Source organism: Betta splendens, chromosome 21 (assembly GCF_900634795.4).
Source record: "Betta splendens chromosome 21, fBetSpl5.4, whole genome shotgun sequence".
Taxonomy (NCBI): domain Eukaryota; kingdom Metazoa; phylum Chordata; class Actinopteri; order Anabantiformes; family Osphronemidae; genus Betta; species Betta splendens.
The window spans coordinates 12,166,077-12,188,120 of record NC_040899.1 but is presented as its reverse complement, the minus strand read 5'-3'; the positions used below and the strand labels follow the sequence as shown (position 1 = coordinate 12,188,120).

The following is a 22,044-nucleotide window of genomic DNA, read 5'->3' as shown; positions in this document are numbered from 1 at the left end:
GCTGTTAGCTCCGTAGGAGTCCCACAAATTAATAGAAAGCAAAAATCACGTTATCCACAAGAAGGTCCCCCCAAATCATCATTTTGTGCCGATACTGTGTTTGTGTTATTGTAGTCAAAAAGGCGGAAATAAAAGATACCTGAACTTCTCCACTCAGTGTTTCCAGATGTGAAATAAAGAAATATATATATATATATATATATATATATATATATATATATATATATATATATATATATATATATATATATATATATATATATATATATATATATATATATATATATATATATATATAGTAGTTATATTCACTTTCACATCATCGTATTTTCACCCAAACCATTGTACGAAGTAAAAACAGTGCATTCAAAAGCAAAACTATTCAATGTAAACATAACCTAAAGAACTGACACAGAAAGTTAGTTATTTAAATTAAACAATTTCTTTATTAATTTTTGGAGCTAGAGACTTCACGTGTGGCATATGTTTTCTTTCTTTTTTTTGACGTGTTTTTAATCTGACAATTTCCGACATGAACGCCACAGCAGCGGCAAAACGCTTTGGCTTCACCAACAGCAATAGGTTGAATCCTTCTCTAAAACGTAGCCTCCAACATAGACAGACCATTAAAGCTGCTTGGTTTGCTTACCGGAGTCTTTTATTGATCGCTTGTAAGGTGTAGTGATTTGTCGTTCGTGAACGATTCGTTCAATATGAACTAATCTTTTATATGACTCGGGAGGAACGAGTCCTCTAAGCTTTACGATCCTTCTGACTTTTTGGGTTTTAAGCAGGAGGCGTCAGAAAAGCTTAACCGAACCATACTACCAGGCCTGCTCATCCAGAGCCCAGGCCAGACAAGCCAAACAAGGAGGTCGAATGCCTTCTTCAACTCCACAAAACACATCTGGAGTGGTTGGACAAACTCCCACAGACCCTCGAGCACCCCAGTGAGGGTGTAGAGCTGGTCCAGTGTTCCATGACCAGGTCAAAAGCCACATTGTTCCTCCTGTGTCTGAGATTCAACTATCGGATGATTCACGTAACCAAAATCAGTGGACCCCAACCCCCAGGCCTCAGAAGAATACTTAAAAAAACTAAAAGACTTACATTGTTTTTGTTTTATTCATTGTGTCATTCAGAACAGTTGTTTATTTCGGAAAATGATCTAAATCTAAATTATCCAAATCTAAATCTGTCTACGACTCACTCTTGACGCAGGTCAAGACATTTGCCTCGGTCACGTGTCTTACAGTACCTTCACGTAACCTACACGGGCTGTTGCAGCCAGTAACACCTCATACATTACCGCTTAATTGAAACCTCCATACTAACAAACAAACAAAAAAAGTCTTTGGAAAGTTTCTTTGTGCAGCGTAAAGGAGCCTACAGTACTTGAAACAGGAACTTACAGTATTGCGACAGCGTTCAAACGCACCGATAAAGAGGCAATGAAGCCTTCTACTGTAACTGCTTCGCCACTTGGAGACCAACCATTCTAAAGTTATGATGTTACCAGGATGCTGCTAATAAAGTTGCACACACAGTGGATTCATGTTTTATTTTTGAAAATAACATTTTTTTTTGCTGGTTGTGTCATTTTATCCACCTTTAATTAAATATATAAATATCGGGCGAGGTTAAATTTAATCGTTTTATTCAGCACTGTGACTATGTAAATTTGCTCTAGTATAGCTAATATTCTGTATTTTGCATTAAAAAATAGAAGGTGTTTCCATTGTTCCATTTTAATTTGGGTATGCTTTTTACTAACATATGCACAAAATAGTGCTTGGGCTGTAATAGGATAAAACGCTTAATTGATTTACATCTTGGGAAAAAACAATCCTTAAATGATTGTATGGCCTACTAATTTTGTTTTTGACCTTTCTAATTTAAATCAAAATAAAACAAAATTTAAACCAATTAGGCTGATATGATGTTGTTATCTACTGTATGTCTGTCACATTCACTTCTCATCCAGTTGCTACGCCTCATGCTATGAAAAGGATAATTTGATTCATTGCTCCTAATTGGAATTAAATTGATGTAATAATGAGATCCTACTGCTTCCTAAATTGCTTTTGAATGACAACTGTCTGAAACTGTTTAATGCCTTTTCATGCTACAGAAATATGTTGTTAACACTTTATTCCCTGGGCCACAGAGATGACAACAAGGCTGCCTCTGAGCATTCTCTGTGCGCTTAAGACGGCATATTTCAACCTGCTGAACTGTTTCATAGTTCACTGAAGCACATTATTGAGTTTATTCATTGTGGCTTTGCAGTGGTAATGGGGACTAAGCATGTAAGTAACATCATTATCATTCACTGATGTGATGCTTTTGTCTTATGCATTTACATTGCTGCTTAACGCAGGTACAATGCAGTGAACTGAAAATGTCATATAAATGACAGAAATCTGAAAAAACATGGAATTGACTTCCACATACTGTATAGGAAGGCAAATGTTTTGTCCACTGGGGTGGAAATCAATAGCATATGTAAATAGATACAGAGAACATGACTACACTATGTCAAAACAAGTGCGTGAGAAGTACTCAGATTATTTGGCACAAATACCACAATATATTATTTCCCTTAAAGAGCATAAATGTTCGGTTAGGGCTTCCCTAAGTACCAAATGTTTAAGCTCTGGAGCTGTCTTCCAGGGTGTGCGTGGGGTGTGTGTTGGGGGGGTGAAGTATGTGTAAAGGGACGCATTTGTAATCACTGTCTGTAACAAGTGTTGTAACAAAGTGTTTTTTAATATAAGGAGGAAGTGGAGTCCATGCTAATTACCTTATACAGTGTTTTGATGGTCATATTGTAGAATTTCAATTTGATAATCATAACTGGAATGACTGTAGATTCTGCTGAATAACCGGTCAAGTAAAGTCTCATGATTGAACTTGCATCTGTTATAATAATAATCTGTTATTGCAGCACACATACTGTAGCTGTTGGAAACTCATAACCCCATAAGTGGCGAGGGACCAATTTAAATGCATTCAACATGAAACCAACAATATAGCACTAAATACACCGATGCATATCCAAACTTAACACATTTTTGACACTTGACATTTCCTGGAGGAGATTGTTATTTATCAAAATATTATAAAAGATCCCAAACCCCTTAAAGCCTTGTATATGCAAATACTTTTAATTAGACATTAAACCACACATATCTGTCAAATCTAATTTCAGAAAATGTATTTGTACCAATACTTCCAATGTCATTGCTTGGTGCTGTGCTTAAAGAGACTTGCTCAGGTCAATCAGTGCTGAAAGGACATAAATTTTATGTAGGTTACATTCTGGAATAAACACGAAAGCCTTTTGCTAAAATAAGGTACACGCATCTGTAAAGACCTTGAGAGCCAACGCTGTATGCGTCCTGTTTCCTTAGAGCACGGCTCTCATGGTCACTGATGGCCCTCCTTCATGATAACCGCTCTTCATCACCTTTTCTCAGTGGTGCTGTTTTGAAATTGTGCCAGGGTGCACGTATGTGTGTGTGTGATTTATGGAAGTGTGATCGGGAGTGATTCTGCTGCCAGGGGAGCCAACTAACACAAGCACTAGTTCATCTCCCAAGCTCTGAATAATCACTCTCTCGATCTGTCAGCATCAGCATCTGTCAACCCCTGAGGAGGAACCAGTCGCCCCCAGCTCTTCCATTCCTGTCGCACTTAGTCGCCTTGCTTACATCTCTGGAGGGCCCCAGTCCTCAAGGGGGCCTTTGCTATATTTACTATTCCATTTATACTGCAATGAAAGAAAAGAAACCACCGAATGGCAAAAGGTCGAGCAGATTACTCTACAAAGGAGACAAATACAACAAATTAAACCTAACTAGTGTTGCGTGACTGAACGCGGATTCTCGTTCTCGGCTCTGTGTGACTGAATCCTTAAGTTGGACAAATGGTGGCAAAGCAGTACGACAATAACAAGTAACACAACGAAAGCGGGTCCCAATCTGCCCGGAGACCTGATAGATGGAGACAAAGAGGATGCAAACGGCGAGGCAGTGAAGAGGCTCCTAAAAGGCAGCGAGCGGCGCTCCATGCAGACAGTCTGTTAAAGCCACCGCCTCATCATTCCCTTCACTCAGGCCGCCGCGCATATTTCTGCGTGTTAAATTTCTCAGCTTCGTTCCACCGCTTGGCGAGTGTCAATCTGTAGCGCTCGCGAGCAGGTCTTGGATCTTTTTACACCTTTTGTTTAGTGGTTCCGTGAATTAGGCGTCGTCGATACGAGCCGAGAGCTGGATTTGGGGGGCGACCAGGCGCTCGTGTGTGAGGACAGGATGATATTTCCTCCGTGCGCCATCCTGCCTCATTGTGCTGGACAGCTTTTTGGAGCATCTATTGATCACATCGATCTGTTTTTTTTTAATGCACTGCACTGACTGAAATACTTTATTTCGCACAAAATGTATGAAAACGCGCCAGTTCGCTCGCTTCTCAGCAGCATTCATTACTGCAACTTGAACAGAACAACAGGGTCGCACTTTTAATTGCGCGTTTATCGACGCGAGAGTCGCTCGGTAATGCACCGCGGTGACACATTCTGGGAGCAAACAGGCTGCACTGCGGCTTTTTTGGGGTGAATTTCCCCTCGCGAAACATCTGCTGAGTTTCCTCACCATCCATCTTCAACTTCACTTCCTGAGTTAAGTTTGACTGTTGTGGTACAGTACATGCATCCTTTGTCACAACACTTTTTAATTAAATGATACCTATGCCAGTGAGCCTCATTATGCAGCGAGCCGTCCCCCATGCCACACTTCCATCAGCTGTAATTTATGAGCAGCGAGGTGCATCTTCAATTACAACATTCATATATGCAGAAATTCATCAGATTATTATCAGGCAGTCAATCCATCTCCGGAAGACCTGCATCAGCTCATTTTAAGTGAGCGTTTATATGGAGCAGGTTGGAAGGAAAAACGTGTGAAATATGAGCAAAAGAAGTTAGAAACATTGCCAGGGGACAATTCCAGGCAGGTGAAGTGGCAGAGAAGCATTTATCTCGCACAGCTAAAAATAAAATTCTCGTGATCGCACAAAACAAATGAGCAGCTTCCGTGAGAAGTTTGACCTTCCTGCCTGAATACAAACATTTATGTTCATAAATACTCCACACACCAATGCTTTACAGTATTTTTGTTTTGGTTTGAGACACATATTTCCTCTCCTACTGTATGATCCTGGGGCAAAGCACACACTGCAGCTTTAACGCCCGGCGCTAATGAACGACGTGCCCTGGGGGCTGCAGCGCTATGCACACGGCCCCAACGGGCTTTTGTTGTAATTTAGCATTCAGCAGCGCCGGTGCCAGATCTACTCCAAAGCCTAATCGCTGAGTGAATGGCCAGCAGTATAAACAAGACTAACACATGTTGTTGTGCCCGTTGAGTGAGGTAATGCCCATTTGGGACAAGCAGTGACTAACCAAATACGCTCTAATATGCACAACCCCTCTCAAGTCAAATGGTGTGATTTTAAAATACTAAAGTATAATTTCCTGCCATTGATGAAGATTCTATTAGTGGCACTGGAGACAAGTACTGTAACTGATCCAGAGTCTGATTGCAGCAGGTGTGACGGTTCGGGGACACTCAGACTCGCTATGAAGCAGGACGACGGAGGACGCACCAGCTCTTCTGCTGTAATTGATCTCGAATCAGCACCGCTGCAAATCATAAAGAGGATCGTTTAATAGCAGCGTGGAGACTTCAAAGGCAACAATCAATCTTATTTAATCAGTACGAGTGGGCTTCATTCGCAGTTATTACGCTGTGTTGTCAGGACGCCTGGTAAATTGCACAGCGCTGAGACAACAGAGCAAAGAGGTGAGAAGGATTCCTGGTGTGATGCATTACAAGACAAATAAGCCTCATTGTACAATGTAAACTGTGTATGATTATGAAATGATGCAAACCACAAGTGCTATTTGGACAATTTTCTGTTATTTTGGCCAGGTCATATATCTGTATACCATTAAAACCAGTTTTAATGGTGCTACAGTAAAAACTCTATTGACGGATTGACCATTAAGAGCAAAGTGGTAGTTTTCACTTTATTGTGCACGTTTCCATGAGGGGAGATAAAATGGGCATAACGCCTGTCAGTCTGGACAGACAGTCAGTGGGACAGAATGAGCAGATTATGAGAAATAGAAGCAGAGCTGCCAAAGAAAAAAAAAGAGCCTGATGAATATTGGCAGCGCATTTTGTTGGTCGAACCACACCAAAATAAATTAGAGCAGGATCAGATGGGGTTCAGCATGTTCGGGCCGTGAACGGGACCATTCTGGATAATGGTGTCCAGGGAAGAGGTGGGGCTTCGCTTTTATGAGGTTGCATGGGTGTAAACAGTGTGAGGGAGGTGACATTTATAAATGGTTTTGTAGTAGGAATGCAAGTCAACTCATATACTGAAAGTAAAGATTAGGTCTCAGGAGAAGAATTGTCCAGCAAGTGTACGAACATAAACATGCTGCACAAAAGCAAAACAAATGTATATCTGTAATACATAATATAGTAGCTGTAATATATAGATATACATACATTAGGTTTTCAGCCCTAACAGGTTATTATGGTGATTAATAGATGTACTGTAAATGGCTTTTATGGATAAAACATGTTACTGACTCAGTTTGCCCTTCCTTTCGCATATTTTCTTGATTTCCAAACCTAAGTCACTACAGGCAACCTATTGACTGAATTCAGCTGCAAAGAAATCGATTCACAAAGCTGAGGTTTACTGGAGGTTTGTGACTTAACAACTTACAGGGACACGCACCTGTTGCTTCCTCAGATTGAATGCTACAGGCTGACAAAGGTTATGCTGTTGAGTGTATGTGGTGCTGGTTCTTCTACACTTTGATTCAATAAATCCAATGTGTTCTTCTCCTAATAGTGTTTGTGGACTAAAATATGTTCGTGTTCTCTGGAATGTTTTCTATTAACTCGCCTTCAGGAACTCTCAGAACAGTGCAGTATATTTTATAGCCTCAAAGATCTTGTTTATAAAACGTAGATCCTACATAGATTTTAGGCTGGAAATCCCCTTCTGGGATTTCTCTGAGAATCAATGCGCTTAGACTCATAAATGCCACAGTACTTTAGGGCTGAATCATTTTAAGACATCCGGGGGACAGCGGGGGCCGGCCGGAGGTGTGCTGTTCCTCTACGGTGATCAGAATCTTTTTCCGTGTAATTGCTTGTCTCATGTGGTCTTCTCAAGTCCCCGCACCCGCCCGTGCAGAGGTGACAAGTAATTGGATAGGATGTCATTCACTGCTCTGTCTCAGTGTCTTCCGCTGACCTGGAATTTCTCCACCGTAAGCACAGGAGCAGAACTAATGACCATATCTACCGGCAGTAACCTGAGGACAGACCCTGGTGTTTGGATAATGCAGGTTGAACGGGGGCTGTGGCAGGATAGAGATAAAGTGACAACGGTAGCAGTGCAGTCAAGTGCTTATGAAATATTGTGTCTACTTACTCAGTTACCAAAAAACTAAACAAAACAAACAAATGTTCTATTTAGTAGGGCCTGGACACTATAGTGATGCCACAGTGGGGCGACCAAATGGTACCTTAACTACTAATCAACTAATATGTTATGTTAGCGCCATGAAAATAATAAATCATCTGTATGTTTAAAAAACCAAAGAACTGGGGTTAGGTTTAAAAATGTTATGGTTAAATTTAATATTTCATCCAACACATAAAAACTTATTTTAATATTAAGATATATTTATCTTATTGTATTGTATCATGTTGTTCTCTTTCTCAAAACTCCAACAATTTAAGAAGACTGTCCACAGATACTTTCTCTCCCAGGACTGTCATAGAGGGATTCATACAGATATAGACACAAGGTGGTCCCACTGTTTAATGGAAGATGAGAACTGTGAGAGCCACCCTTCAACTGAGTGTTTCTGACAGAAGATGTGATCGCACAAGTCAGGTAAGCTCCAGAGGGTAAACACTTTGCCTATTCTCCATCTGGCATCCCTGTTCTCTTAGTCCCTCAGTTATTAATCAGAGGCTTCCTTATTTTATGGTCTTAGAGGTTGAAATAAATAAAGACTGGGCAGTTTCACGGCTCAACCAAATAGAAAACCACAGTGTTAAAATGGACTTTTCTATCCCTGATTGCTAATGTCAACAAAGGCTCAGCGTTCACTTCCAGACAAACCTACTCCAGCCTCTGTATCGCAACTCACACACGAGTACGAGGTATAAATAATACAGTATGCTTTCAAATGTCAAACTGAAAAATTGCCTAATACACTCGGTGAGGCCGCTCTTTGCTGCTGTACATTAATACCCACATGGTCACCTCGGCCAAAACACACATCCCAGCAGTCTCTGGCCTGTCTGAATCAAGGATCCAAACAAAGCCATCAGCCACTGTGCAGCTAGGAAAGTTGTTATCAGCGAGTCCATTAGAGATGTGCAGACACCTCAAATTCCCTTCCCCTGGGAGACTTATTGGAAAGGACAGAAAACTAATAGTTTTGGAGTTGTGATAGTTGGCCATGTACCTTCCTTCCTGTCCCTCAGATAACACAGAGGACACACCATGTGTGGGATGCAAATAAGCCAACGCTGTCGCAAAGGTGAGAGGAAAAGGCTCAACGGTGCCACTGATCTTCTTACTTTTGGCTCGCCTCTTGGCAACTGTTTCGTTCTCAAGTATCTTTATACAGCAAAATGAGGTCGATAATCATATTTACTACTGTAGCTTTGCGATCATCTTCTACAGAGGATGCAGCATGTCAGCAGTATAGAATATAATAACAGCACCTCAGCTCTGTGTTCTCAGCTCTTGACTGACAGCACAGTCAGGGCTCACAACATTGTCATCTACACCTAAATAAGGTGGAAGAGACTCACATTGCTGTACAGTAGGCGTGATGCACGGGCTTTACGCGCAGTTAAACCTAAACTAGCCCATCCTAATGTTCTGTGGTTTCATGAATCGTGATTCAAAATGAGACAAATCATTCACAGCTCTGGGTTGAACTAAATATTCTCTGCTGTTCACTGTGCAAAAAGATGATTACACACACCTGAAATAAGATTTTATCCAGTGTCCATGTCACAAATCTGGAGTCTAGAAAGTGTTTTACTATACATTCAGATATTTTTATTAAATCTGGGCAATGCAAAATAAATATTTTTCAGGTTCTTTGTCTTCTTTAACTTGATTTCTTACATCATTTTAGTGTGAGAGAGTCACAAGAAGCCCGTTCGGAAGTATCCAGGCTCACAGATGCGAACATGAATCAGGCTTTAGTCAAAATATTGCAGCAACATTCACTTATCACTCGCTCCTCTGACAGAGTGAAAGCAAAGGGAGGAGGAGGCAGTGCCACTGAGACCTACACTATGTTGTGATTGCACACACGCTGTTCTCTGCACACGAGGGAAACAATAACACCACGTCTTGTCTTGAAACAGCAAGGGCATTATTTTACAAACGTGCTTGTGTGCAACTGCAAATATCCTCCCATCGCGTCCACGTCGCTATGCAGCCAAGACATGACATGTCTGTAGCATTATCTATGTACAAAAGAAACTCTTCGACTGCGACTCACAAATCAAATCTGATATCCAATGGCAGATTCAAATGCTAATTGTGGCAGAATAACTCTAAAATTCATACATTCATGCAGCAGAAATGCAGTTGCACAAAGGCAGATCGTTTCACTTCTTTACACACAAGTGCACACGATACTCCTTAACAGTTTACACATTCATGTATGAATGTATTGATGATACACTATCAAAATATGAAATAACGAGGCTGAAGCGGATGAGAGAGTATAAACAGAAAGACTGGCCTTGGAACATGTTTCTGGCTGTTAAGAAAATACCAAAGGTGTCAATATTATGATGTATCACATGCATAAGTATTTTACTTGACCAGATTCTTCTAGCAGCGTCTCGTTTGTTTTGTCTGTGTATTAGTGTGTTTGATTATTCAAACTCAAACTCATATTCTGATAAAAGACTGCAGACTTGTTCGGATGACGAACACAATGACTCTCACCTGTTTCATCAACACTCGCTTATTAACATCACAGATTTTCAATGACATTTTACGAAGCGCTGGGCTTTGATCAACAGCATTAATCATTAAGAAAAGAGATTAGAGCAACTCGATAGGCAGTTTTCCCAGCTAGTCAAGAAAAAGTTTTACAGCCAATTATGGCTTCTGTGAGCTCATCCAGTGGGACCTTCCACAGATCCCACTTGTCGTCGGAGGAAATCTGCAGCCCTGATGTTGTAATAAGTCACACAGATCCCGACAACGTTGGATAATGAAAGGACCCGAGAATCCCTTTGTCGTATGGAGGCAGAAGCTCGCACCTCCCACTGGGTTATCCTAAAGAGAATACGAGGTGTCACTTTACGCTGCCGTACCCGAAAGAGAAGCTGAAATGCCACAACACGGCTATAATTAACAGGCAGCGCGGCAAGGAGTGTGTTTATTAGCAAGAAAAAGTGCCGGAGACGGCTCAAAAGTGTCCACATTAAGCTGTTAGCTAGCCACAGGTTGATATGTCGTCCTTCGTCTATGCAAATATTGTATCTGCATGAGAAATAAATCAGCGGGCGCGGCCATCAGCGCGGCCCCTGGGCAGCAACCTGCGGGATTTATGCGGTCATTAAAGTCCAAAGGTGTCTTCATGTGGGGAGCGCGACCGTCCACAGGCCGGCGGTTCTTAGCATGCGCAGGAAGGCGCCCGTCGTATCACCTTCGACGGCTGAAGGTAACAGAGGATCAAACGTCACTTCGCAAATCCTAATTAAAAGCTCACCTGGCTCCTTTCTTCGTGATTAAGTGCTGGGCGTCTGGGGGTAGGAATATGACGCATGGCTCGGCCGGCGCAGATTAATTACGTGCCGCGAGTTCGACATCCCGCTGAAACCCAAGCTCACTTCTGAGCCGCGCCGGTGGGTGAAGCTAACGGACGGCGCCGCTTCAAGGTGACAGTGCTGGATTCCAGTTTAAACAGGGGCAAAACCTGTTCCAGTGATCAGTTGGCAACACCTGCACATGCTCTAGTTTGGGCAGAGATGCTGCGAGATGACTCAAAGAGACACCGGAGTCGACGCGTGTCACGCTAGTGGCGCTAAGCTACGCTAAGCGGCGCGAGCGCATGTCACGTCGGGATGGTCCTTCAGCGCCTCCGCCTAAACTAGCCCTTCAAGCCTGGCTTCATTCCTGATCAGCACCTCCTCGTGTATTTTGACTTTGTCACTGAGCCGCTTCTACAATTTACTGGCTCGGGCCTCATCCTGCCAAATCAGCCAGTCGGAGAGCGTGATCCCTGATCAAGGAAAGGCCCCCAAGCTCCCCTACAGCAAAACCCACCAGCGCCCTTTTCCCATCGCTGTCTGTTTATTATTACGCCAGTGTTCTCTCCCCTAGTTACAGCTTATTGAAATGCAACTTTGTGAGCGCCTCATTTAAATCTCTGTGAACTGCACTCCCACTTGAGTTCCACACAAGTTCGACATTACAACTTCAGACTTTTTTTTTTTAAACAGGAGCTGGGATTTGAAGGCTGGAGCCATATAGTCCTGAGGTAAAGTCACTTTGCTGAGATGAATAATTATAAAATAATTTACACCGGCTCCCCTGAAGACAGTGTGAGACTTCTGAATAATTGGAATATCTGGCTTTTTTAGAATTACTCCGACTTTAGCATAAATATTTCTTATCAATTCTTCTATCGAAGTTACTGCAACAAGACGTGATCGTATTTGTACTAGGGTCATGGCATCATGGAAGAGGATGTATGTGAGCTGGCCACTAAGCACAGGCAGCGTTCAGATGACACTGATGGTCACTGCAAGTGTTTGAATAATTCTTTAGTACATATTTTAATACCTTTTCCTAAAGCACTTTTTTCCCCCACATATTAACTGAAAGACATTTGTGATGGGAAATGGACCCTTTCACCTCCTAAACACAGAAGTCCCTCCCAAAACCGCATGCAACGGCTCGACTCCGAAACGGCATGAAAACCAAGCATTAGCAGAATTAATTAAACTGGTTTGTTGTGTCCATCGAGACCAACAGGTCGATGCAGCTCTTCCTCTAGTCTCAACAACAAAGAACTACGTATCACGAGTGAAAATGACCCAACAAAAACAAACACACGTGTTGCAGAGATGCCGCAAACCTACGGACACGAACGTGCATCGAATCCTGAAGCTTCAGATCACGTAGGCGTCAAACCTGTCAAACACTAATGACGCACTGTAAAACTCAGAATTAATCACTGCTACGCTACATACTGGTTGTCAAGCAAACTCCACAGCTCTTTGAGGTAAATACGAATCCTCTGCTGTTTTGTCTTTTAATAATCATGCATATGCTAATTGGAAATAAATGTCAAGTGTCTAATGTCAAAGCAGGAATGCAGGGGGAGGCCGCATTAAGCTGAGCTTGTGTTCCTTGTTAAAAACACTGTATCACAGCTGCTGTCGGCGCGAGCTTTACCGCTGCCTGTTTAATTGTTCGAAATCAGTGAACAAGAAATGGGGAGAGACAAAAGCTGACATTTTAAATGTTGAGATAATAATTAAACAATGTGATGCCGAGCCTGCATTGGCCAATCAAGGAAGGACTTGAGGGTCTGCCAGCAGGTGGTAATAATTCAGTTTTAGTCCATTATTAGTAACTTTGACACGTTTCTTTCTTCTTTTATGAGGCATATTTCTTGAATTTTAGGACTCGGCAGGTTATGAGCTTAAACAATGAAGTGACTTAAAGCATGAGCATGAAAATGTGTAGCATGCAGTCATTCGCTGTGCTTCAGCAGCAGTGTCAGCTGGTGTGGCGTCACGATTCCAAATGTACGTTTTTGATTCTTTGGCGTGAACACAGGCGGCGTGTCTCCTCGTCGTCTCCTCCCGACGAGCAGCTGATCAAAGGGTGGAATGGAACAAACGCTGGTGATAGACAGAGGCGCCGCCGTCAGGAAATGACTCACACGGGACCGTTTCTCAGGTGGGAAAAAAAAAATCCCCCTTTGGTTTCACCTCGTGGTCACTGTAGGCTACTGCTCAAACACAGACAACAGCATTACAGTTTCCCTTTTCTCCAACTCTTCTCCTCCTCTGCTGAGATCTCCTCAGTGAAGTGAAGCGGCCACTATTAGACAAATGATGAAGTCACGGAAGTGAAGTGGAACCTCGTCACCTGTTTCCAGTGCCTCCAGCTCCGAGCGCTTACGCTGACAAAATGGCGCCACGGAGGATATTAACACAAAAGTCACTTTTCCCGACTCTTTGCGGCTTTTAGATTTCTCTTTGTGACCTGAGACCTTCAGGCTCACAGAGGACTTCATCTCGTTAAAACGTTTGTACTTACAACAGGCGTGTCGTGTGTTGTTAAAGCAGCGAATGGGGGGGGGGGTCCACAATGAGGCTCCGTCGCTAAAGAGCGTTTTCAGAGCTTATTAGGACGCCGGACAAAAATATGGGAAGCAGATGATAGAGTCATAATGCGACGGGACGCCCGGGCTCCATTTATTTTCCAGCGCGGCGCCCAAAGATGTCAGATGCTTTGTCCGTTCATTCAATGCGCCGGCAAATTGCTTTTACGGTCCCGTTATGTGGCCGACCTTCACACAGACGTGCGTGACGCGCACACGGCCGTCCGCCTCGAACCTCAGCGGCGGCGGCGGCCGACTTCTAGCGCGGCGTCAAAGGCGGCGGCTGAAATCTTTGCACGTGAGCAGCAGTGGAGGAGAACCAGCCGTCAGCAGGTTTATTCCATTTGCAGTAAAGAAGCTCGAGCTGTTGACTAATCACATTTTACTACTGTGCCATCGTTTTGCTCATGAGCCTCTGTATTGTTAAATTCATAACATACAGTAACTTCAGTTGGGATTCAATTTTAGATACTGTTCATTTATCGGCCAGGTACGATTCTTGAGTCTCTGCTCATGTTTCCACTTGCAGTGGACATTTTGTTCCACATCCCATGTTGTTATTTGTTGAACCTCTATGATACTATTTTACATCAATTTGACAGTGGTTTATGAAGAAGGCTTATCCTCATTCATAGGGTTTATTACAATAGAATTGAAGCTGCAGTGTCAGTGTTGGGATACAGTTTGACATCAACCGCCGCAGGCTGGATATTTAGCAGCAACTCCAGGACTTTAATCACTTCTGTCCCAACTTACCAGCTGATCATGGCTTTTCCTCCTCTAATAGAAAAATCCAAGTGTAGGAGATTTGTCCAAAAGTGGAGAGTTTTGTAGAGGGGTTATGTGAAAGCTCCGCGCATGCTTGAAGGGTTCCTCTGAAAGGAGCGCCTCTCTGAAAGCTAACTATTCTGTTAGGATATTCTCACAGGATTAAGGATCCCACTGTCTGGAATCGCCCGCCTCGTGGCTCTCGTGAGACTCGCCATAAGCTTTTATGACAATCTAAATCAGTTTGCTGCCGTTCAGGAGGAGAGACACGAGTTCAGGATGAGATCTCAATTGCATAATCAATGTGAAGGGCTGCTGAAGAGACACTTCAGATTTGGCGGAGGCTCCTTTCACAGCCGAGATCCGCTGTAAACCGTCACAAATGCGATGTGTTCAGTTCTGATCAAATTTAAGGGAGACAAAGCCGAGCGCCTGTCATTCACTTCATTGATAGCGTTTTATGTCAGCGCTGCGCCCAAGGCGCTGTGTTAAAATGCGGTGCGAATACAGCTGTGCGCGTTGTTAAGATGCAACGCGCTCCAGCCTCAGATCAATAGCTGACGTTGAATTTCACTCACCTTGATCAACATCAGTTTGACTCGATACAACAGATTCCCGCCCGCCAGGAGGAGAGCCGCGCCGAGGCACGAAACAAACCACGTTTCTTTATTTCAAATTTTAATGAGGCAACATTTGTGCCCATTTGCAGGAATTTGCTGAATTTTAATGTCAACCTGCATAATTGATACTATAGGAACAAAACAAGGAAAACATCTTGAAGGCTTTAGAGTGTTTACAAAAGACCAGGAGAAAACATCAAGCGGGAGCCACAAGAAGTTACAGTGTGAGAGGAAAGTGGAGCTGGAGTAGAGACGTCCTCAAAAGTCCCAGCACATCAAATGCATCATGAAAAACAGTTTTAGGGCAGATTTTTTTTTATTTATTTTTAGATTATCTTTGTTCTTTCATCACTTCTTTGAATCTTCTCCATTTTCCCAAACTTTCTCGTAATGAAACCATTTTCTATTTAATTGCAGCTACTGTAAGTGTCTGCTGTCGCCTGCGTGCACTTCACTGTCCTGCATGAATCAGGGCTTATTTACGTTCAAAGCTCCCCCATATGCAGGAGGAGAAATCCCACAGTGACAGGGACAACACAGCTGCTGTCAGCGGGCTGACAGCACGGGAGCCAGCGGGGCGAATCACCTGGAAACATTCGCTGCTCTGATTATGAGCAAATATATAAAAAAATAAAGATGGGAACATGCAACCGTGTCTCTTCATAACAACGCCTGCAGCCGTTCTGGAAAAACCATATGTGACGTACGGATACATGTTATACAACTACACCAACAGCTTTGGTATTAGCAGGAAGCCTCAAGCTATTTCTCTAAACAGGCCAGAGGTGATTTCTAGCAATGATGTACAGAGCTTAGTGTATTTGCACAAGAGTTTTTATTTCAGATCTTAGCTGAAGGCGAGATTCGTTACCAGTCTAAATGTGTGTGATGTGTTACTTGGTCTTTGAGCGAACCTGTGGCACTTCATTAACAGAGAGGGGAACTTGTGAGACTGTCAGCTGCACTATCACCCATTAAGTCATTACATAATCATTAATATGAGTTCACACGCGTGCGTTGAGTCGAGCGCTACAAGTGCAGCAGCGGCAGATAAAAGCGCGCGTTCAAAGTCATTGTTGAAACACAGCGGACTGTTAATGCAACAGAACCAGAGCACGACCCTCACACGGAGCGTTTGAAGTCTGCCGCCACGGCCACATGAAGGAGGAGGCTTTAGTTTGGTTACGCCGTGGAAGATCATACAGTAAGAGAGCAAAAGTTGTATTTAAGTTTCATTGAACCTCACTGGACTTCAATGAATTAAACTGACTGGGTCTAAACTTACACTTAATATAACGTATTGCCAAACATCCTTCAGATCATGAATAAGTGAGAATAAATGAGCAAATCACATATAAAGGGACAAGTAGATTCAGTTTACTGTAATATCTTAAGGTTGACTGACGCCAGGTGGGACGTCCCATCAGTTGGAGCAGTTTTTGAGATTTTGCTCTTTCTTAACATTGTGTAGTTCTCGTGGCTTCAGAGGAGTAATTCATTACTAACATTAAACTGCTGTAACAAACTGTTTTATAACCTTGTTTTTTTTAAGTAAAATTCCATTAATTGTATGATTCAGTCACACAATATAATTCTGCTGGAACGTCCCTCAAAACAGTGGTCAGCTCCGTTGTGTCGTTTTAAAGTCTGGGCTTGTTTTTAACTGCAGGTCTGGTTACTGGAGCCTTTGTGTGGGTGGTGTTACAGGATAATTAGTTTCTCAGTTCATTTAATGAATTATGTTTCCTTTAATAGAAACGGTGGAACAGTTCCTGACTTGTGGGATGACGTTGGTTAAACCAGTCAGCAGGGTGTGATAACACTGAATTCCTTGGTCAGTGAGCAAATATACATGTTCTTCTATGTCATCAAGGAGGTTTAGGCGTGATCACCTGCTTATTTAGTGTGTGTTTAACTTGTTTTGCAGCTGAAAGGAACACGTTAGTAAAAAGAACCACTGGCAGGCACAGCTGGTGCATCTGTCAGCGGCGGGTACATCACACAACGACTGTTGGGTCGGTGAAGGCCAGCATCCCTGCAGCCCTCGAGGATGAGCAGGCGTGGCAAAATGGAGGAACCGATGGATCCGTCTGAAGTGCGAAAAACCCCCCGCCTCTCGCTGGACGCGAGATCAAACCGGGGGAGGAAAGGATGTGCGGGACACGTGGCCTTGATGGCGCACCTCCATGGAGCAGGACGGTGCGGGCGCAGACGGAGCAGCAGACGGGGCTGAGAATAAAACTGTGGACTCCAGACCATGAGAAGACAGAAGTGTCCGTGCTGGGTTTTGTTAATGGGCTGTTTTGTTGATTTGAGAGTAAAGGGTCTAAAAATAGGTATGAGGTATGAAGCAAAAGTGGGTTTGGAGAATCATTACACACTGAATGAGTGTGTGCTGAAACATACTGTACACAATAATGCTCAATAGTGGAAAAAAGATTTGAGTGGGATCAGACTACCTGCTTCCTGTACTTGTGCTTCCTGAGGCGATAAAGCTCTCAGACTGTGTACGAGCAGAAGAGGCCCAGTAATTAGACACATCCCCGACGGGCACGACAGCCGGCCTCTGGCTTCCCTCCCCACAAACAAGCGTGTGGAACGGACGACGCTTAACTCCAGCAACGCAGCGAAGGAGCATTACAGGATTCGTGGTGTCTCAAATCGATGATCTGGATACAAGCATAGGTGTCAAGTTCCCCCCGGCGTGCGGCGGAGCTGATAGCATCACGAGGCGAGCGGATTTGTGTATTCACCGGAGGAGGGGGTGAGAGCTGTCAGCTGTGACAGACTGACGTGCTCAAATTACCCCCTGGTCACAGGTCTTAGTGCAATTGGTCTGAAGTCACTGAGGCAGGAAATCGCGGAGGATTTCTGCTTTACCAATAATCACAGAGTCATCTGAGCACAGGGGGGGTCGAGTGAGCGGAGTTTGGTATTTTAGTCAACAATGGTGCGAGCTTCCCTGCTAATTCGGAGCAGCACCTTCTCTTTCCATTCACTTGGAGGAGAATTCTCTCACCTCCCCCGGCTTCTCGCGGTGCGGAGGGGTGTTATTATGTGGGACGGCTGCAATGCGCTTTATTTTGCCTTCCCCATTCGCGGGCCTCGGGTCGTCGTGTGCCGCTTCCGTGGAACTGGGAGCTTTTGCTGTGGCTGTGGGTCGGCGACTGTTGTCTGTTGAGCCACGCTGACGACGGAGCCCGGTCAGAACCCGGCGTGTCACTGTCACCGGGGCCGGTGTATGTCCGCGGGCAGTACCACACCGAAATGCATAATTGATGGCCTGTTCAGCGTCAGACGAGCTCATAATCGCAGCACGAAGGCACCTGTTGGATTTTGATGACAAACAAGCTGAACGCTGTCAGTCATGACGTACAGGACTGAGGTTAAACTCACAGCTGACAGCCGCCATGAAGATAATCAAGTAGCGTCTAATTGCATCTGTGTCTATCGTGACTGGATCTCAACCAGCAGAAAATACATTTGCCTAATGTGATATTTTCTCTTTGTCATCACAAAGCAAAAAAAAAGGCCTCTGTAAATTATTCAGTGCCGTTTGATTAAACGTGAAATCCTCCCAGGCGCAGCGATCGCACGCGGCCTTCTCCGAGCTTATTCCTCAGAAACAACAGAAGCTCGCTGCATCAGAGATGTTTGATTTTAGCTTTGATGGTGCAACAGCTTGGTGACATTGCAAATAAACACACGCAGACCTTGAAATGAAATGTAAATGTTGCCTCACTGTATCGCTGCGCCGCCCGTTCACTTTTCATTACGGTCATAAGACCTTGGGCAGAACCGGGGTCCTGGGGCGTTAGGCCCGTAAGCTCTCCCAGTAATCCGGCAGCAGCTGAGATGTCTTTCATTAAAGAAAACCTTCATTGATTTCAGAATCTTCTGCAAATCATCGCCTGTCAGCTGATTCTAACAGCTGAACGTTCCCACAATAGGAACGACGACACAAACACATCTATATTTAGTAAAAAGGAAGTGAAACACATGCTTTAGTGAACGGTACAACCCTGCCTGTGTTTACCTTTTTGTTAAAATGCAAACCCATAAATACTGTCAGATCAGGTAAATCCCACTATTTTAAACGTACTCAACAGAAAAAAAGTGTGTGCAAATTTGAAAGACGACAAACGGAAAACCTGCGAGGAAGTGTCTGACTTCAGCGGGCTGAAGCTGACACTGTCTGAGCAGCAGCCTCCCGCTGATGTGTTTGAATGCAGATGCTTCTGGAAGTCAAACTAAATCCAATTTGAACGCTCTGTTCTAGCAGATATCAGCCTCCCGAAGCCAACAGGGCCGTATACGATCCCTTGAATTTCCAGAACAACATTTAAAAGGCAAATGCTACCGTATGCAAACCTTCCCCCGCCCGCTATTATGCTCCAAAACCCGTTTAGGCAGCACATAAACTTGTTACACGCAATCTGCCGTAATAAAGCAACGTTAATGGAATCAAATCACACTGCGGCAGTCAGGAACGCTGATGGGAGTCCATGGGAGACGGCCAACGTACAGTACAGCATGTAGCCTGAAATATCTGATAGCCGCAATAGCGCTTTGCCTCACAAGGAGCCGTCGCTACCTCACGGCCACTCACGAATCCCATCGCGCTCCCATCACCAGCTCCAGTTGGCGGCGTCCGCGTGTCAAGTGCGTTTCAAAGGCATCGTCTCTGAGCGGCCATCTTTAAAAAGTGAAATAATGGCCTTTTTAGCTGCCGCGTTTCGCTCCTCGACTCCGCTCCGTTCTTTGAGACGCCGATGAAGGTCAAGCTCAACTGGCTCAAACTCGCCGTTGGAGCCGCAGACGCTGAGATTAGCTGCGGCGCCCACAAAAGATTTACCCACAATGCCGCTGCCCTATATAGACACACTAAACACACAATGGGGCGGCTGTGCATAATTTAGAGCACATCTTGGCTGCACTGACACGTCTGAAATTAAAAAGGAGCCTGTCAGCCAAATGAAGAATTCAAATATATCATGTCAGCGGCAGAGATGGGGGAAGTTAAATCAATATTTGCAACTATGAGTTTAATACTGGCTCGTTTGCTTACTTAAACCGAACTATATTATATCAGCGGCCCTGACTGTTCAAGTGTTGTTAGATTTAACCCCATAGGTTTGCAATGCTGATCGTCACTCAGTTTCCTGACGCGAGGAGGATATACTCGAAAGTGGCATGCGTGGTGTTAAGTTTAAATTTTCCTTTTCTTGTTTTCAAAGTGATTTTCACTTCCAGTTCAGCAACAACTCATAAGCCATCTTAGCGCCGCGCGGATGTCAAATCCTCAGACTTGGCGCCCCGGTTACATCCTATTTGAACACGCGCTCTTTCAAGTGAAATTAATCAATCTCTTTATCACTTGGGCAGCGTCATTACCCAACCACAGAGTGAGAAATGAAAGTGCTAATCACACAGCGAGTGGGGCTTTTTGTGTGGGGAGGCCCCGTTGGCCTCCTCGAGCCGCGTGCGGAAAACGCACTCGGAATTGAATTTGCGGAGCGTTTGAAGGATGGATCGTGAGATTACCTCAAGTTCCTTTTACTGTATGAGGGAACGTAAGCTCTCAACGCGGCTTCCCTCACGAACGGGTTGGAACTGTATATGAAATCAATCTGTAAAACGCATTTGCAGCATGTTCAGGGAAACTCTGCTTATACTGTGTGGAGCCGGGGACAAAAGTCCAGAGTGCAGCATACGACGACCAATTAAAAACAAAGCCTTTTACCTGTTTTCCAGGAGAAATGCTGGTCCCTAGGAAACAGCACGTCTGGCTGCGCTGGAGCGAAGAGGACGGACGAGAGGAGGAAGAGGAGGAGGCCGAGGTAGCGCCCGGCTCGCCACGTCCAGGCAATGACCCCAAAGACATCTTTCGGAGTCATAGTCCAGTCCATCGCTGCCTCTCTTACTCCTGTGGGGAGAACGATGAAATTCATCAGGCGCTCACTTGTGGAAGTGGCCCGAGATGTGAGCGGGAGGAATCACACACACATAATGTTCCCTCCTTTAAAAAATGTGGAAAGTGAAGAAAGTCTCGCTTCTTTCCCCCCGGAGTCTGTGTGAAAGAAACACATGACATTCGTTCACCTTCATCATCACACTTTCTCACTCATAAATAGTGTCGGCTATGAGTGTTTCATTCTTCCTTTTTTTTTTTTTTAATCCAGTGGCCGACAAAGATAACATGCCTTTTTCTCCCACATAGAGCAAAAATAATTAGTCAGATAGGCCTGAGCATCTCGGGTTCCCAAGGTAGAAGTGGAAACATGTACTGAAGGAAAGGCGAGACTTAAGCTTGGAGTAATACCGGGTATTAGTACCTTTTTATTGCAGCTCATTTATTCCTATCTCCTGCTACTGTGATTCATGTCCTAGGAGTGTTAGGGATTAGTGCTGGATTCACTAGGTCTCTAATTGTGTTGCTCCAACAGCAAAATTAATGAATATGGAATTGAATCGGCAACACCTGATGCTTTGAGAGGCCGACGTCTAGCGTTTGATTCGTTTTCCTAAACCAAATTTTGCATCGCTGCGGCACTCGGTGCGCCGAGGTTTGTTATTATTGGCTTATCAACCCACAGAGCGCTGCCTACAGGTTGTCACTGGGCCGTAATGGAACTCGACACAAAAGAACAGCACTTTTTCCTCGCGCGGCCAAAGTTGCCTTTTAAAAAAAAAAAAAACGCAGTTCGGCCCGGGATTAAACTCGATTACGTGGACGATGCAGAGTGAAAAACGCCTTGTTTATTCCACGTGGCTCGAGGACGGGGTGGGTTCTGAGCAGAAGCTCCGGCAAAACTATTTTCAAATCAGCATCTCCTTCATGGTCACAAGTATCACAGAGAATATTTGATGGTAGATTAAGCACTAAGCGGGCACCCGAGATTTAAGATTATATACACACGGCGTGTCTGTGAAAGCGCCGAGCGCTAAATTATTTTTGCTTGATTTCATTCAGGGGGGAAATTGGATTTTGACTTTGCCGCTTTAGCCGCGTGGTGGCGAGGGGCAAAACGGGTTTAATGAGGAAGAATTGTGAGGGTGGAGATGGCTTAATGCCCGGAGGCGGCTGCCAGATGCCCAGGTTTTGATGGACCTTCCAATTTTCATCCAGGCTTGATGTGACTCTGGTGTTTTCTGCACCCAAACCTTACGACATAGAAT

The 22,044-nt window shown here is 44.1% G+C and overlaps 1 protein-coding gene across 5 annotated transcripts in view; it reads right to left on the bottom strand.

Annotated features, from left to right (window-relative positions):
* Nucleotides 1–20,774, bottom strand: part of thsd7ba (thrombospondin, type I, domain containing 7Ba) — a 90,453-nt gene extending 69,679 nt beyond the window's left edge. For all 5 annotated transcript variants that reach the window (XM_029136144.3, XM_029136149.3, XM_055504959.1 and 2 more), the window contains exon 1: nt 20,609–20,774. In XM_029136144.3, coding sequence (XP_028991977.2) covers nt 20,609–20,774 — 166 coding nt within the window. The remainder of the gene's footprint in view (nt 1–20,608) is intronic.
* Between the last annotated feature and the right edge of the window lie 1,270 nt (nt 20,775–22,044).